Raw genomic sequence first — 17,458 nt, 5'->3', positions numbered from 1 at the left:
GTCAATGTCTCCACGGAGGAATTGATTATAATTCATTTTAATGAACATCATCTTCTCCACATTTTCTGGATGTAACCTCGTACGCCGATTGCTGACAAGGTGAGCGGCGGCACTAAACACTCTTTCGGAGTACACACTTGTGGGAGGGCAACTTAGGTAGAATAAAGCCAGTTTGTGCAAGGGCCTCCAAATTGCCTCTTTTTCCTGCCAGTATAAATACGGACTGTGTGACGTGCCTACTTGGATGCGGTCACTCATATAATCCTCCACCATTCTTTCAATGGTGAGAGAATCATATGCAGTGACAGTAGACGACATGTCCGTAATCGTTGTCAGGTCCTTCAGTCCGGACCAGATGTCAGCATCAGCAGTCGCTCCAGACTGCCCTGCATCACCGCCAGCGGGTGGGCTCGGAATTCTGTGCCTTTTCCTCGCACCCCCAGTTGCGGGAGAATGTGAAGGAGGAGATGTTGACAGGTCGCGTTCCGCTTGACTTGACAATTTTCTCACCAGCAGGTCTTTCAACCCCAGCAGACTTGTGTCTGCCGGAAAGAGAGATCCAAGGTAGGCTTTAAATCTAGGATCGAGCACGGTGGCCAAAATGTAGTGCTCTGATTTCAACAGATTGACCACCCGTGAATCCTTGTTAAGCGAATTAAGGGCTCCATCCACAAGTCCCACATGCCTAGCGGAATCGCTCCGTGTTAGCTCCTCCTTCAATGTCTCCAGCTTCTTCTGCAAAAGCCTGATGAGGGGAATGACCTGACTCAGGCTGGCAGTGTCTGAACTGACTTCATGTGTGGCAAGTTCAAAGGGCATCAGAACCTTGCACAACGTTGAAATCATTCTCCACTGCACTTGAGACAGGTGCATTCCACCTCCTATATCGTGCTCAATTGTATAGGCTTGAATGGCCTTTTGCTGCTCCTCCAACCTCTGAAGCATATAGAGGGTTGAATTCCACCTCGTTACCACTTCTTGCTTCAGATGATGGCAGGGCAGGTTCAGTAGTTTTTGGTGGTGCTCCAGTCTTCTGTACGTGGTGCCTGTACGCCGAAAGTGTCCCGCAATTCTTCTGGCCACCGACAGCATCTCTTGCACGCCCCTGTCGTTTTTTTTAAAAATTCTGCACCACCAAATTCAAGGTATGTGCAAAACATGGGACGTGCTGGAATTTGCCCATATTTAATGCACACACAATATTGCTGGCGTTGTCCGATGCCACAAATCCACAGGAGAGTCCAATTGGGGTAAGCCATTCCGCGATGATCTTCCTCAGTTGCCGTAAGAGGTTTTCAGCTGTGTGCGTATTCTGGAAAGCGGTGATACAAAGCGTAGCCTGCCTAGGAAAGAGTTGGCGTTTGCGAGATGCTGCTACTGGTGCCGCCGCTGCTGTTCTTGCGGCGGGAGTCCATACATCTACCCAGTGGGCTGTCACAGTCATATAGTCCTGACCCTGCCCTGCTCCACTTGTCCACATGTCCGTGGTTAAGTGGACATTGGGTACAACTGCATTTTTTAGGACACTGGTGAGTCTTTTTCTGACGTCCGTGTACATTCTCGGTATCGCCTGCCTAGAGAAGTGGAACCTAGATGGTATTTGCTAACGGGGGCACACTGCCTCAATAAATTGTCTAGTTCCCTGTGAACTAACGGCGGATACCGGACGCACGTCTAACACCAACATAGTTGTCAAGGCCTCAGTTATCCGCTTTGCAGCAGGATGACTGCTGTGATATTTCATCTTCCTCGCAAAGGACTGTTGGACAGTCAATTGCTTACTGGAAGTAGTACAAGTGGGCTTACGACTTCCCCTCTGGGATGACCATCGACTCCCAGCAGCAACAACAGCAGCGCCAGCAGCAGTAGGCGTTACACGCAAGGATGCATCGGAGGAATCCCAGGCAGGAGAGGACTCGTCAGAATTGCCAGTGACATGGCCTGCAGGACTATTGGCATTCCTGGGGAAGGAGGAAATTGACACTGAGGGAGTTGGTGGGGTGGTTTGCGTGAGCTTGGTTACAAGAGGAAGGGATTTACTGGTCAGTAGACTGCTTCCGCTGTCGCCCAAAGTTTTTGAACTTGTCACTGACTTATTATGAATGCGCTGCAGGTGACGTATAAGGGAGGATGTTCCGAGGTGGTTAACGTCCTTACCCCTACTTATTACAGCTTGACAAAGGCAACACACGGCTTGACACCTGTTGTCCGCTTTTCTGTTGAAATACCTCCACACTGAAGAGCTGATTTTTTTGGTATTTTCACCAGGCATGTCAACGGCCATATTCCTCTCACGGACAACAGGTGTCTCCCCGGGTGCCTGACTTAAACAAACCACCTCACCATCAGAATCCTCCTGGTCAATTTCCTTCCCAGCGCCAGCAACACCCATATCCTCCTCATCCTGGTGTACTTCAACACTGACATCTTCAATCTGACTATCAGGAACTGGACTGCGGGTGCTCCTTCCAGCACTTGCAGGGGGCGTGCAAATGGTGGAAGGCGCATGCTCTTCACGTCCAGTGTTGGGAAGGTCAGGCATCGCAACCGACACAATTGGACTCTCCTTGTGGATTTGGGATTTCGAAGAACGCACAGTTCTTTGCGGTGCTTTTGCCAGCTTGAGTCTTTTCAGTTTTCTAGCGAGAGGCTGAGTGCTTCCATCCTCATGTGAAGCTGAACCACTAGCCATGAACATAGGCCAGGGCCTCAGCCATTCCTTGCCACTCCGTGTGGTAAATGGCATATTGGCAAGTTTACGCTTCTCCTCCGACAATTTTATTTTAGGTTTTGGAGTCCTTTTTTTACTGATATTTGGTGTTTTGGATTTGACATGCTCTGTACTATGACATTGGGCATCGGCCTTGGCAGACGACGTTGCTGGCATTTCATCGTCTCGGCCATGACTAGTGGCAGCAGCTTCAGCACGAGGTGGAAGTGGATCTTGATCTTTCCCTAATTTTGGAACCTCAACATTTTTGTTCTCCATATTTTAATAGGCACAACTAAAAGGCACCTCAGGTAAACAATGGAGATGGATGGATACTAGTATACTTATGGATGGACTGCCGAGTGCCGACACAGAGGTAGCTACAGCCGTGGACTACCGTACTGTACTGTGTCTGCTGCTAATATAGACTGGTTGATAATGAGATGTAGTATGTATAAAGAAGAAAGAAAAAAAAAACCACGGGTAGGTGGTATACAATTATGGATGGACTGCCGAGTGCCGACACAGAGGTAGCTACAGCCGTGGACTACCGTACTGTACTGTGTCTGCTGCTAATATAGACTGGATGATAATGAGATGTAGTATGTATAAAGAAGAAAGAAAAAAAAAACCACGGGTAGGTGGTATACAATTATGGATGGACTGCCGAGTGCCGACACAGAGGTAGCTACAGCCGTGGACTACCGTACTGTACTGTGTCTGCTGCTAATATAGACTGGATGATAATGAGATGTAGTATGTATAAAGAAGAAAGAAAAAAAAAACCACGGGTAGGTGGTATACAATTATGGATGGACTGCCGAGTGCCGACACAGAGGTAGCTACAGCCGTGGACTACCGTACTGTACTGTGTCTGCTGCTAATATAGACTGGTTGATAATGAGATGTAGTATGTATAAAGAAGAAAGAAAAAAAAACCACGGGTAGGTGGTATACAATTATGGATGGACTGCCGAGTGCCGACACAGAGGTAGCTACAGCCGTGGACTACCGTACTGTACTGTGTCTGCTGCTAATATAGACTGGATGATAATGAGATGTAGTATGTATAAAGAAGAAAGAAAAAAAAAACCACGGGTAGGTGGTATACAATTATGGATGGACTGCTGAGTGCCGACACAGAGGTAGCTACAGCCGTGGACTACCGTACTGTACTGTGTCTGCTGCTAATATAGACTGGTTGATAATGAGATGTAGTATGTATAAAGAAGAAAGAAAGAAAAACCACGGGTAGGTGGTATACAATTATGGATGGACTGCCGAGTGCCGACACAGAGGTAGCTACAGCCGTGGACTACCGTACTGTACTGTGTCTGCTGCTAATATAGACTGGATGATAATGAGATGTAGTATGTATAAAGAAGAAAGGAAAAAAAAAACCACGGGTAGGTGGTATACAATTATGGATGGACTGCCGAGTGCCGACACAGAGGTAGCTACAGCCGTGGACTACCGTACTGTACTGTGTCTGCTGCTAATATAGACTGGATGATAATGAGATGTAGTATGTATGTATAAAGAAGAAAGAAAAAAAAAACCACAGGTAGGTGGTATACAATTATGGATGGACTACCGAGTGCCGACACAGAGGTAGCTACAGCCGTGGACTACCGTACTGTGTCTGCTGCTAATATAGACTGGATTATAATGAGATGTAGTATGTATAAAGAAGAAAGAAAAAAAAACCCACGGGTAGGTGGTATACAATTATGGATGGACTGCCGAGTGCCGACACAGAGGTAGCTACAGCCGTGGACTACCGTACTGTACTGTGTCTGCTGCTAATATAGACTGGATGATAATGAGATGTAGTATGTATAAAGAAGAAAGAAAAAAAAAACCACGGGTAGGTGGTATACAATTATGGATGGACTGCCGAGTGCCGACACAGAGGTAGCTACAGCCGTGAACTACCGTACTGTGTCTGCTGCTAGTATAGACTGGATGATAAATAATGATATAAAAAATATATATATATCACTACTGCAGCCGGACAGGTATATATTATATAATGACGGACCTGCTGGAGTGGACACTGTCTGTCAGCAGAATGAGTTTTTTAATTTTTATAGAATAAAAAAACACCACACAAGTCACACGACGAGTGTACTTTTTCAGGCAGACATTCAATCACAATATACTATACTGGTGGTCAGTGGTCAGTCACACTGGCAGTGGCACTCTGGCAGCAAAAGTGTGCACTGTTTAATATGTACTCCTGGCTCCTGCTATAACCTATAACTGCTCCCCAGTCTCCCCCACAATTAAGCTGTGTGAGCACAGTCAGATATTATACATAGATGATGCAGCACACTGGGCTGAGCACAGATATGGTATGTGAGTGTGACTGAGTCACTGTGTATCGTTTTTTTCAGGCAGAGAACAAGAACAGAACGGATTATTAAATAATAATAAATTATAAAACTGCACTGGTGGTCAGGTCACTGGTCATCAGTCACTAGTATAACTCCTCCTAAGCTCCAGTAAGTAAATGAAGTGTCTCACTCTCACTCTCCTATCTATTTTAATTTCTAAACGGAGAGGACGCCAGCCACGTCCTCTCCCTATCAATCTCAATGCACGTGTGAAAATGGCCGCGACGCGCGGCTCCTTATATAGAATCCGAGTCTCGCGATAGAATCCGAGCCTCGCGAGAATCCGACAGCGTGATGATGACGTTCGGGCGCGCTCGGGTTAACCGAGCAAGGCGGGAAGATCCGAGTCGCTCGGACCCGTGTAAAAAAACATGAAGTTCGGGCGGGTTCGGATTCAGAGAAACCGAACCCGCTCATCTCTAGTAAAAACCTTCTTGTATTTTTGTTAGTGAGTTAAGGCCCGTACACACTGGTCGATATATCTGCCGTTCTCTTGAACGGCCGATACATCGCGGGACCGTCGGCCAGTATGTACAGGCGATACGTCTGTGAACTCCGTCGTTCACAGACGTATCGCGTCGGCTGCGCAGCACAGCCGACGGCCAATATATCTAACGATATATTGGCGCGTCGCTGTGTGTGTACGGGGTGGTCGTCCGACCGCCCGTACACATGCTGCGGCGGCCGGCGATGATTGACAGGTGACAGGTACACACGCCCGCCCAGTTCATGACGTCAGTCCCCCGACGGATTGGGCAGTGTGTATGCACAGCACACTGCCCGATCCGTACATAGATATATCTGCAGATCAATTGATCTGCAGATATATCTACTAGTGTGTACCCACCTTTAGGAATGATCCTGTGTTTATTTCTATTGTTTTCTGCACAATAAAACAAACCAAGGAGATGGTACATGTTTCCCTGACCCTATTACAGTATGCAAATGTGTCCTTTTAATTAGGTCATTAAAAAAGTTAAATAACTAAAAATAACTGCAAATTAGGGGTTAGTAGCAGTTTGTTTTTAAAGAGAATCCTTTCTAATAGACTTAAGTATTTGATCAAACACAAAATATGGAATTGGGGCATCCCTAATTTTAACACAAGGGGTGCTGCAAAAGTTTTATTACAGTAATATAATACATTGATAGACTCCTAAAGTGCCATCTAAACTGTACAAATATGCAGAAAAAAGTAGAAAGATGCTGACTAGGCTTTACCCAAAAATTTACTTTTTTAATTCTTTTTATAAAGAATCATTGAATGGAGTGATCTTGCTTTATTCAGCATAAACATAAGAATAAACCATAACCTTAATTTTCATAAGCTTAATTTTATATCCAACGTACCTGCAATTTCTTCAAAATAGCTGTAAACTGGGGGAGGGTTCAGCGACTCGACATATGTTGGATACGTGTATGTGCCAGGTAGAAGCTCTGCATCATGGGAGAGAATAAGAAGTCTCAGGGAAGTGGGGTTCACAGGTACTGTAGTGGGATTCGACCCTTGCATTTCATCACCCTCCGGGTCATCAGGATTAATTGTGGTGGCAAAAGATGCGGTAGAGATCTCCTGCACAGTTTCTGCCGCTGGAACTGTAGACATTCTGCCTGGAGCCACAGAGCTGGATGGACCTTCAAAACTTAAGAATGTGGTAGTAGGTTTTTCTGTGCTGGATATTGTTCCTGTTGGTACAAAGCTGCTTAGGTGAAATGTGCTGGTGGGGGATAAAGGGGATTTGTGTCGGAGACTTGAATGGGTCGTTGGGAATGATCTGGCTACTGGAGCCATAGTTGTAATCTTCTCCATGGCATTAGTTGTGAGCATTCCCGGAGTGGCATTCGGTTGGCCCCTGGTTCCTATAATATTAGTTGTTGGTCTCATTGTGCTTATCTTGGTCGTCGCTGGAAGTTTGGGCGTTTTAGTGGTCGGCCTTTTAGGTCGGGCTGGTGAAGTGGACTTGGGGATCAGAACAGCGGTAGTAAAATTTACTGTAGTATAGGAAGGTACAGCTGCAGGAAGAGTTGTAGTACTAGGCACTGAAGTGACGGTGGTAGTTTTTGGGTCATCCGGGTCATCAGGTTTAACTACAATCAAGGAAGTAACAGGCGTCACAAAGTTATACTTAAGGGATAAATTGGTAGCCTTCTCGGTAAGAATCTTTCTAGCTATGGTGTCATTGGCTTTGATCCTTGCCTGTAACAAATCCTGAATGGTGAAATAAGCCCAAAGCCTCTGGACAAACCACTGGATTTCATCCACGTTGCCCGAACATCCAAAGCCAGATTGCGTGGCATTATCCTCCAAGGAGATATCATTTTCTAGACTTAGCTTCTCTTTCTGGTCATGAGCAGTCATTCTAACCTGAAGGTTCTTTGTGCCCGACTTTAACTTTCCGGTAACCACCAACTCTGACCCCTCAAAAAAATTGGGGAAAAGGGTCTGTGTCACATTTTGAACTGCTTCTCCATGGTAAGCCAGCTCAATATCGAAGAGGAGAGGACTGGCAATCTCATCATAAAATCCCTTTAGTTGTAGTGTGGCGTCGGAATATTCGTAGATGCGCCGTGCTATGCCACGGTTTTCCAGGGACAGCCGGCGCATGAGGTTGTAGTCAGCATCTTCACCAAAGGCTAGGCAAAAGAGGGAGACCGTGCCTTTCAGCGCCTTCTGTGCATTTTCCAGGATGCGAATAGAAGAAGTGACCCCTGAGGTGGCTTCTCCATCAGTTAAGAATATGATTAAAGGGATCTTCTGTTTCATACCACCTTTCTCCAATTTGGCTGATGTCTGGTTGAAGATCGAAGCTGCAGCCAGGATTGCGGCATTAATATCGGTCCCTGAAAAGAAATGCGCTGCATTAGTTCCTCATTCTATGGATAGCCCATTCCTGTAAAGTAGTCAATAGGCTTTCTGATACAAATGCAGAGCAAGCGTTGTGTTTTTTAATTATTTTATTTTATTTTTTCCTTCCACTACACGCCCCGAGGTTTCGCTGTGGAAATCCTATGTACCCTGCTGCAGAAATTACCAAATAAACATGTTATTACTATGTGTAATGTATGAGTGAAAGAGAATTTACTAGGTCTTGATTTCAGATGCCTCCTAGAGTGAGTCTTATGTCCTGTCATCCAGTCTCAGAGGGTTGCATACAGGAGCCTGCAAAGCAACCAGACAGACAGTAGACTGAGTTGCAAGACGCCATTGTTCTATGTATAAGGATGTCCCAGCCTGTATTCCAGAGCCTTGAGTAATTTAATGGGTCATTTAAAGTTAGACTCAAAGTAAACTGTTGGACAAATAATTAAATACAGATGTACGCAACGGTAAAAGAGACCCTTGATTCATTTGCTCAACACTTGCTTCCCAGGACTCAGCAATGATGTCTTGATGCTCATCTTGCAGTCTGTGTATTAAACACTAATGCATGGCAACCACCTGCATCCAGACATCAGCGGGTATGTTTAATGTAAGTCGATTTGGGTCGATGTTAAACGATTTTATTTTATTTATTTATTTATTTATTTTTTCGATGTTGGGTTGATTTTTGATTGATTCTGGGTTTTAGGGTTTAAGGGGCAGATGTATTAACCTGGAGAAGGCATAAGGAAGTGATAAACCAGTGGCATGTGCAAGGTGATAAAGGCACCAGCCAATCAGTTCCAATATGTAAATTAACAGTTAGGACCTGATTGGCTGGTGCGTTTATCACCTTGCACATATCACTGGTTTATCACTTCCTTATGCCTTCTCCAGGTTAATACATCTGCCCCTGAATCGCACATTTACTAACAGATGATTTTTTACATCGTTTAAAAAAAAATTATGTAAAAATCATCTTTTAGTAAATGTGGGATTTAGGGATATATTTACTAAAAATCGATCTGGGTCTATGTTTGGTTGCTGTATTTCATTTAGTAAACAATGTCAAAAATAATCTCTGGTAAATGTGTGATTTAGACCTTTAAACGCAAAATCAATCAAAAATCGACCAAATATCGTCCAAACATCGACCAAAATCAACTTTTATTAACTATCCCCCCAGGTCTAAAGATGATTTGCAGCCAGTAGCTGAAAAGCTGCTGAAGCTGACCATTACTGAAAGTTAAGCAAACAATTGTTAATAACACTAAATAAAATAAAATAGGAATTAATTAAATTAAACTGGAGACAGAAACTTACAATAGCACACTACAGGGTAAATTTACTAAGGTGGGAGTTTTTAGAACTGGTGATGTTTCCCATAGCAACCAATCAGAAGCAGCTAGATAAATGTTAAGTAGACTCTGATTGGTTGCTATTAGCAACATCGCCAGTTCTAAAAAAAAAACTCCCTTCTCAGTAAACTTACCCCTAAATGTTTTCGCTATGGGCCTAATTCAGACCCGATCGTAGCTATCATCAGTTACTCAGACATGCGGGGGGATGCCCAGCACAGGGCTTGTCCACCCCGCATGTCAGGCCCTACACCCCCGCTGCCCCTCCCGCCGGCGGCGATGCTTTTATACCTAAAGAGTAGCTCCCTACCAGCGCAGCTCCTGTGCGCTGGTAAGGAGCTACCTATCGCTGTCCGGGTCGCAGCTGCTGCGTGTGACGTCATGCAGCTGCCGCTGCCCGCCCCCCGCACAGTCTGGGCACGCCTGCGTTGCCCGGACCGTGCCCCTAAAATGGCGGCCAGACACCGCCAGTCCGCCCCCTCCCACCCAGCGAACGCCTCTGCCTGTCCATCAGGCAGAGGCAATCGCAGGGCTGAGATGGCCATCGGCTGTCTGGCATGCCGCCGGTGCACTGCGGAGCTGGTGCATGCGCAGTTCAGACCTGATCGGTTGCTGTGTTAAAACTCACAGCAGCGATCAGATCTGCATTAGGCCCAATGTCTGCACAGAGTATATAACCCCAGTTTTCCATCAGATCATTTCTAAAGATACGCTATTAAATAAATCTTAGAAGTCACACTTACATCCATCAGCTTCAATTTTATTCACATAGTCCTTTGCACTCTTGATGTTCTGTACTGTGGCTTGGATGGAGAAGCCAGGCTTCCACACTTGTACCACATCCGAGAAGGTGATTATATTGAAGGAGTCATCTCGGTGGAGGTCATTCAAGATGACGTGCATTGCACTCTTGGTCTGAATCGGCAGAGAATGGAAATAATGTCATGTGTACTACTGTGAGTGTAGACTTACTGCACAATTAAACACGGCGTCTGTATATAATATCCATATCTTTTATTTAAAGTGCACTTGTTACTACACTGGAGGCAACCATTTTGTGGGCGGAGCCATACACGGGAAAGCAGCCTAGCAATTCTTTAGCAGTCAGTGCCCCAGTGCGATCAGAGATAAGTGGGTGTTTATGTACTGTAATAGCTGATAAAGCACGCAGTCATACATTGCACAACCTTACCGCTGATTAAATGCACCCCTATGTGACCTAATTCTATCCAATAGTAATATTTTCATGTAGGGCGGAATTAGTGTTTTATTGTGATGTAGGGTTGTTTGTCAAGCGGTTACTTGGATGGTTTATTCCACAGCATGAACTGTCTTTGCAGAATCTAATTGAGTAACATGCTATTTTATAATGGCCTTCTGCACCTGTTTTTTCTCAAAGGACCCACATACTTGCAAAGCGTCTTTAAGTTGTGAAGGCTGCAGTTCACAGTTTGTAAAAGCTTGTTATTGGACATGGTACCTATTGGTTCAAATGCCCCCTGTGCACTCTAGATTTCACACTGCAAGTCAGGAGCATCTGTGCTTCTGGACACTGTAGGTGGCATCTGTTGACTTGCACAGGGGTCTTCACTGAGCATCTCTCAAATATTCATCGTTATCATCATGTATCAAACGCAATAATGTTTACAATGCATTGAAACTGATGTTTAATGAGACAGTAGGTCACCAGTCCTAAGCCCAGTGTAACCCCCCGCCCAAAATATACTCATTATAGCCTCCTCTGATTTTGTGTAGTAACTTATAGGCTGACGTATTTGCCATGTTATGTATGTACACAGTGGCGCCAAAAGGGGGGGTGGGGGTACTAATTACCAGGGCCCGTGCTGCTGGAGGGGCCCGGCTGGAGAGCACCAATGGTGTTCAAACATAATTAAAGGCCATCAATGTAAAAAAAAATGTATCATCTATTCACAATAGTGACGATCAGTGACATTTAAACTAATGTAGTGTTTTGGAGCAGTAGCACAATGTTCCCTATATCTTTGGAAAGAAAAATGAAATTGAAGTCATTTATAAACCAAATGTAGACCAGCAGCTCATGACATGACATCACATTCTTACTCGCCAATAAGAAACCCCTCGCAGTGATTGGATATCTGCAGCATTTTCCTAGCTCTCTAAGGTTTTCTATAGGATAACGTTGTTGCAACATCTTCAACATGGTGAAACCCGTGACCACTAACCTGTTTAATTTTGGTGCCAAACATTGACCCACTGACATCGATGACGAAGATGACGTTCTTCTGAATAGTTGGTAGCCCTCGTGGGGCGAAGTAGTGAACAAAATATCCATTGTATATCTGGATGAAAGAGATGGAGAGATGATATTTGAGGTGTGTAACTTTGAACTAGCATGGCAAATGAAATCTGAAGATTTACCTGAACATCCCCTGCAAGATCTTTCACGGTCACGTCGTACTGGACAACAAAATCTGCAGTGATGCCAGCGTTGGAATGGGCAGCCTGCTCCTTAGGTGTTGGTCGGAAAGTGACCCGTGCGCAGTTAGAACTCTTTTCTATCTCTGTGGATGGAGGCATTGCCGTCTCGCCTGTAGAACAAATAGATAAGTACTTCTGCCATGTTGTAGAGATCAGGCCAAAGCATAAGAAGGAAAAATTATAGGAAATGTAACAGCCATCCAGATATAATTGACCCAAAGATGACTGCAAATTATATTGTATAGCGACTTCCAGCCAAATTAACAGCATCTAGCCATCTATGCTAGTGGTTGGAACATACCTCGCACATTGTTGGTGATCAGACGGCTGGCACGTAGAGGTAGAACTCGAACATAGTCTATCCCTGTCCTTTCAGAGATTGTCACCTGCACGGTGAGGTTTTGGACTATCTGCCCCGGTCGCACACTGACAGCTTGCTCATATTTCCCCAGGTGTCTTCTCAGCAGTTCCTCATAGGTCAGGGTGAAGGTGATCTCCCCACCAGCCTCCACATTCATAGACATACGGAACTTCTCTGTCTCTCTGTCCCTGTGGTGATGGAAACCCAATTACTATATATTTTATTTCTGTCACAAACGGATATATTGCATGTTCTAAATTAAAGTGCACCCATCATCCACATATTATGGAGACATTTTAAAGCTCTGGCTGGCTGGGTCATCACCACGCCCTTAATTTAAAAACAAAACAAAAAAACATATCTTATTTGGGCAGACATACATAGGAGATCCACAGCAGTCAGCAAGCGACAATGTTTACTGGGCTGAGGATAGCCGCTGCTGTGGCTGACCGGTGAGTTGGGGGGGGGGGGGGGGCGTTAGACCGTTGCCTCCGCCAGTCCCCTCTAACAAGAGCCTGGGCCTTGGTAATTAGTGCCCACTTCCCCCCCGCCCCTTTCCTGGGCTCCTCTTCTAGAGATTCACTGAGAGTATTGTTCTGTTAGCCGTAGCCATTGCTTTGGTTTGTAACAATTTATTGCATGTAGACAAACCAAAGATAAGAGCCTTTTTTGGGGTAACAGTAAATGTGATCTTGAGAACATGTGTTCCAATGCTTAGCACTTTCATCCAAAAGCTCTGAAACTCTTGGACAAGATTAGTCAAGACTGTATGCAATGATAAAATTCTGCCTTAGGACGGTGACATTTGTAGCAATTAGAGTCACTAGAGTTACCTATGAGAAACATCAACTTAGGAGTACATGCCTTCAGGATAGGTCTAGGCTAGGAACTTCCGATGTCAAGTCACAAGGTTCCTTGAGTGAGAAAAAAACACTTGAGAGATGGAAAGGGCCTCAGTAGAGCAAAGACGCATCGCACCATCCATGGCACTCAGTTGATCCGTGACAAGCAAATCTCAGGCCAATTTAAAAACTTAGCTACAAGCCTGTAATAAGGAAATATTGGAATAGTCATATGGGGAAAATTGTCTCTTTGCTGGGTAAGGAAAAGGGACTAAAGCATACCATGTCTTGAAATTGGAAAATGTTCTTGAGCCCATGGAGGTGCCAGATACTCAGCAAGCGAGAGCAGTTCCCACAATAGAAGCCAAGGTTATTAAAAAATGCATAAATATGGATATAGATATGGACAGTCGTAGACTTGAGTCTCACGGCGTTCCCTGCAGGACGTATTTAATGAGAGGTTGTCTTTAATACCCATGGAAAGTTGGGTGCATGTGAGGCAAAGACCCCAAATGAGTATGCGAGCAAAAAGCTTGTTCCACATTAAAATTGGGAAAATATATAGACTTCCTACCTAGTCCACAGTATATCTAACATCAGTGACCAAGGCATAAGTCTTGATACACAGTATGTTGACCCAATCTAAAGCTGGATCCTGCTGAACTTTAAATAAAAAAATCCTGTGGCATTTATTATTCCAGGTTAATGGTTTATTCAAGATCTTCAGATCCTATCTAGATGTGAGAAGGGGCAACATTTGAATAGGATGCAAAAGGCGGGGAAACTCATTTTTTTTATTAAATGACAGCGGCCTAAATAAGACAACGCAAGATTAGCTTAGGTTTGAAATCCCAGGATCTAATGGATCAGGGCTGGATAATTGCTAGCATACAATAAGTAGACGTGAGGAGGGAAGTTCAGTCATAAATATTTCAAAGATGGGTTGATCCTCCAAAATGGAAAATTAGACTTCCAACTCCGTTTTACTTCTGGTAAGAATGCCAAAGCTTCTGTTTGGGAAATGTTTATAAGGAAACCTGCCACAGAAAGGAAATCTTATATTTTCTGCAAAACTAAGGGTGTGGGAGTATGGAGGTTCCTGAAATCTAACAAGAAGTCCTCAATGAAAGCAGAGACTTGAAGATCACAGGGGCCCTCCTGAATACCTCAGTTTAGGGCTATAGTGGAAATCCTTGCTTCCTGCCATGGGATAGGCTAAAGGTATGGTTATTAATACTGTTGATAGTTAAAACAGCTGTTGGTGAATTGTATAATACCTAAAAAATGTGAATGAAATCACATCCAAATTTCTGATTTTGCAAGATTACCACAATGTTACGTCTGTCACAGTGTAATGCATCTTGGTCATGGCTGTTATCAACATCCTTGCATTGTGTACCAAATGCTGCCCTTTAATTTATGAGTTTGTGCTGTGTGCAGTAAGGTGGGGAGAAAAAACTGTAGGTGCTTAGAAAATATGTTCAGGTCTTGATTGAGCAAGGAAATGGGGGTCGGGATTTCCACAGAGTCAGATCTGGGAGAACTACAATCCAGAAAGAGCTAAACCAAGTAAGCACTTGGTGCCCAGTTATCATGGGGTTAAACAGAGTGGTAAGGCGTGACACCAGATGAGGGGAAAGAAGATTAGAATACTTGGCATGTAAACGATTGGGCCCAGAGACTTTACCATATTGGGAGGTTTTTATGAGAGCTTGAACCTAAAAATATGTAGTGGGGTTCATGAGGAGTTCCCTGTCCAAGTCGTTAAGCTTAGAAAGTCTCTCCTTATGGCGATAACTAAAACCTCAGGTAGTATCACCAACTGGTGCAGAGTAAAGGTTTTCATAGTTTTTAAGAAACACCTCAGAAATGTTCTTAGGCTTGAGAAGCTAGCTCCTTAACGTGGAGATAAGTGTTGTAATTGTCTTAGGCTCTGAACAACAATTAGCCATGTTAGTTCAGAGCTTTCCAGACCTGTTGCCACAACAGAAATAGTCCAGGCTCATCTTGGCTTGCACGGTACACAAGTATTTTAAAGCATTTTATCATCATCATTGGTTTGCTTGGTGGCATCTCTATTATTGGAAAGGATGACTGCACTCTGAACTTTGCCAGAATTTTTTTTTATGAGGCACGTGAGCAATTATAGGGCCCTGTATCACAAGAATAGAAGCCACACAGAATAAATTAATGTCTTGAGAATGGGCGATGTCCATATTGATTTATTTTATTCATTCTATTTGTTCTTAGGAGACATTATTTTAGAGTAACAAGTAAAAGTTAAGTTTTAATTATCTTCAACTAGACATACTATATTGTCCTTTCTAAGAGTGCGCCAAAAAAGGAGTCTTCTTTCTTTTTTTCTTTGATATTTGTACACAGTAAGCAATTACTGACTTATTGGTGCATCACCAACAGTGGAAATGTAGGGATTTATACCTCATTATTTTACAAATGTTGGTTCATACTAATTATTTCCAAATTATTGATAACCAGTGTGGAATCAAACCTGTTTTCCTTTACAGTCTTATGTAAATTAGTTGTCAGTGTGGGCAGTACTTCCTGTGGCACTGATCTCATGTGATCATTCAGAACCAATGTGCTGAAAGCTGGCAGTTTGAGGATGTCACGGGACAAATGAATATTCATATCTGGCCATAAAATGACGCGCATTTATCAGCCCATTATGGTAGCTAAATTCTGCTCGGACCTCCAGAGGCAAGGAGCAGAAATCAGCTAGTTGGAAGGTAAGTAACATGCGGTTAATTGAATTTTGCCCTAAATATGAAATATGTTTAGTTATATGGTGTCTGCTCATATATTTATTTAATACGCAGGTGAGTGTAAATGGCAGATTTGCTTTGAAACATTTTCAAATATTATTAAAGTTTCCAAAAAATAAGTAATTTTATCCTGGTATTAATGTGACACCAAGGGGTCACTGAAGGGGCTATTTGTGTTCTTACCTGGTCCCAACATGAGCTGCGGTCTTCCCCTGTCGTCTTGCATCCTCATACATCTTCTTTGCTTGGTGCTTCTCCTTTACCTCAGCAACATGCGTGTTACCGTTAACTGTGCTGTAGAAACACATTTCTGTGAATTCATAAAAACTAGACATCTGAACAACAATATATAACGCAACTTGTATGGAGTCCTTGCTTTGTGTACGACACTGGATGCTCAACATTTACAGTACATTATGGAAAGTAACATCTCAGTATATATGTACTTTGCATTTGTTTCATTTAAGTAATTTGCTAATCACAATCATTTCTGGATAATTGTCTTTTCCTCGCAACTGTGTTTTTCTTTGTATTTGACAGTTTTTATTGGGCATTGGGCAAGGGCAAATGTAGGAATTGTAGATGGGGGTTTCCAAATGCAATCAACAATCTCCTGCTCTGAGCAAGTGTGGGAGTCTGGGGGAGCGTTCGAAGAACCTAGTACAGATCCTGGACATACTAGATAGATAGATAGATAGATAGATAGATAGATAGATAGATAGATAGATAGATAGATAGATAGATAGATAGATAGATAGATCAGGCACTCCCAACCGCGGTCCTCAAGGCACACCAACAGTGCAGGTTTTAGTGATATCCAGGCTTCAGCACAGATGGTTAAATCAAAATAACTGAGGTACTAATTAAGTCCCCTGTGTTCAAGCCTGGATATCACTAAAACCAGGACTGTTAGTGTGCCTTGAGGACCGAGGTTGGGAATGCCTGGATTAGATAGATAGATAGATAGATAGATAGATAGATAGATAGATAGATAGATAGATAGATAGATAGATAGATAGGGGTGATTCTGAGTTGATCGCAGAAGGAACTTTGTTAGCAGTTGGGCAAAACCATGTGCACTGCAGGGGAGACAGATATAACATGTGCAGAGAGAGTTAGATTTGGGTGGGTTTATTTTTACTCTGCAATTTAGACTGCAGATTGAACACACCACACCCAAATTAGTGATGAGCGGGTTCGGTTCCTCGGAAACCGAACCCCCCTGAACTTCACCCATTTTACACGGGTCCGAGGCAAACTCGGATTATCCCGTATGGCTCGGTTAACCCGAGCGCGCCCGAACGTCATCATCCCGCTGTCGGATTCTCGCGAGATTCGGATTCTATATAAGCAGCTGCGCGTCGCCGCCATTTTCACTCGTGCATTGGAAATGTTAGGGAGAGGACGTGGCTGGCGTCCTCTCCGTTTATTAATGTTGATGCAAATATTTGTGCTTATTGCTTAATTGTGGGGAATGGGGAGCAGCTGTATTATATAGGAGGAGTACAGTGCAGAGTTTTGCTGACAGTGACCACCAGTATACGTTGTCTGCCTGAAAAACACTCCATATCTGTGCTCAGTGTGCTGCATATATCTGTGCTCACACTGCTTAATTGTGGGGACTGGGGAGCAGCTGTATTATATAGGAGGAGTACAGTGCAGAGTTTTACTGACAGTGACCACCAGTA

At 43.8% G+C, this 17,458-nt stretch overlaps 1 protein-coding gene across 2 annotated transcripts in view; it reads right to left on the bottom strand.

The window, feature by feature from the left end:
* ITIH6 (inter-alpha-trypsin inhibitor heavy chain family member 6) overlaps window positions 1–17,458 on the bottom strand; it is a 297,725-nt gene that overhangs the window by 72,736 nt on the left and 207,531 nt on the right. For both annotated transcript variants that reach the window (XM_063936359.1, XM_063936360.1), the window contains 6 exons: window positions 15,954–16,064; window positions 12,086–12,333; window positions 11,725–11,894; window positions 11,529–11,645; window positions 10,068–10,239; window positions 6,457–7,947 (listed from right to left, as the gene is read on the bottom strand). In XM_063936359.1, the coding sequence (XP_063792429.1) occupies window positions 6,457–7,947; window positions 10,068–10,239; window positions 11,529–11,645; window positions 11,725–11,894; window positions 12,086–12,333; window positions 15,954–16,064 (2,309 nt within the window). The remainder of the gene's footprint in view (window positions 1–6,456; window positions 7,948–10,067; window positions 10,240–11,528; window positions 11,646–11,724; window positions 11,895–12,085; window positions 12,334–15,953; window positions 16,065–17,458) is intronic.

The sequence above is a fragment of the Pseudophryne corroboree genome, chromosome 8, assembly GCF_028390025.1.
Source record: "Pseudophryne corroboree isolate aPseCor3 chromosome 8, aPseCor3.hap2, whole genome shotgun sequence".
Lineage (NCBI taxonomy): Eukaryota > Metazoa > Chordata > Amphibia > Anura > Myobatrachidae > Pseudophryne > Pseudophryne corroboree.
This window is presented reverse-complemented; position numbering and strand designations above follow the sequence as displayed.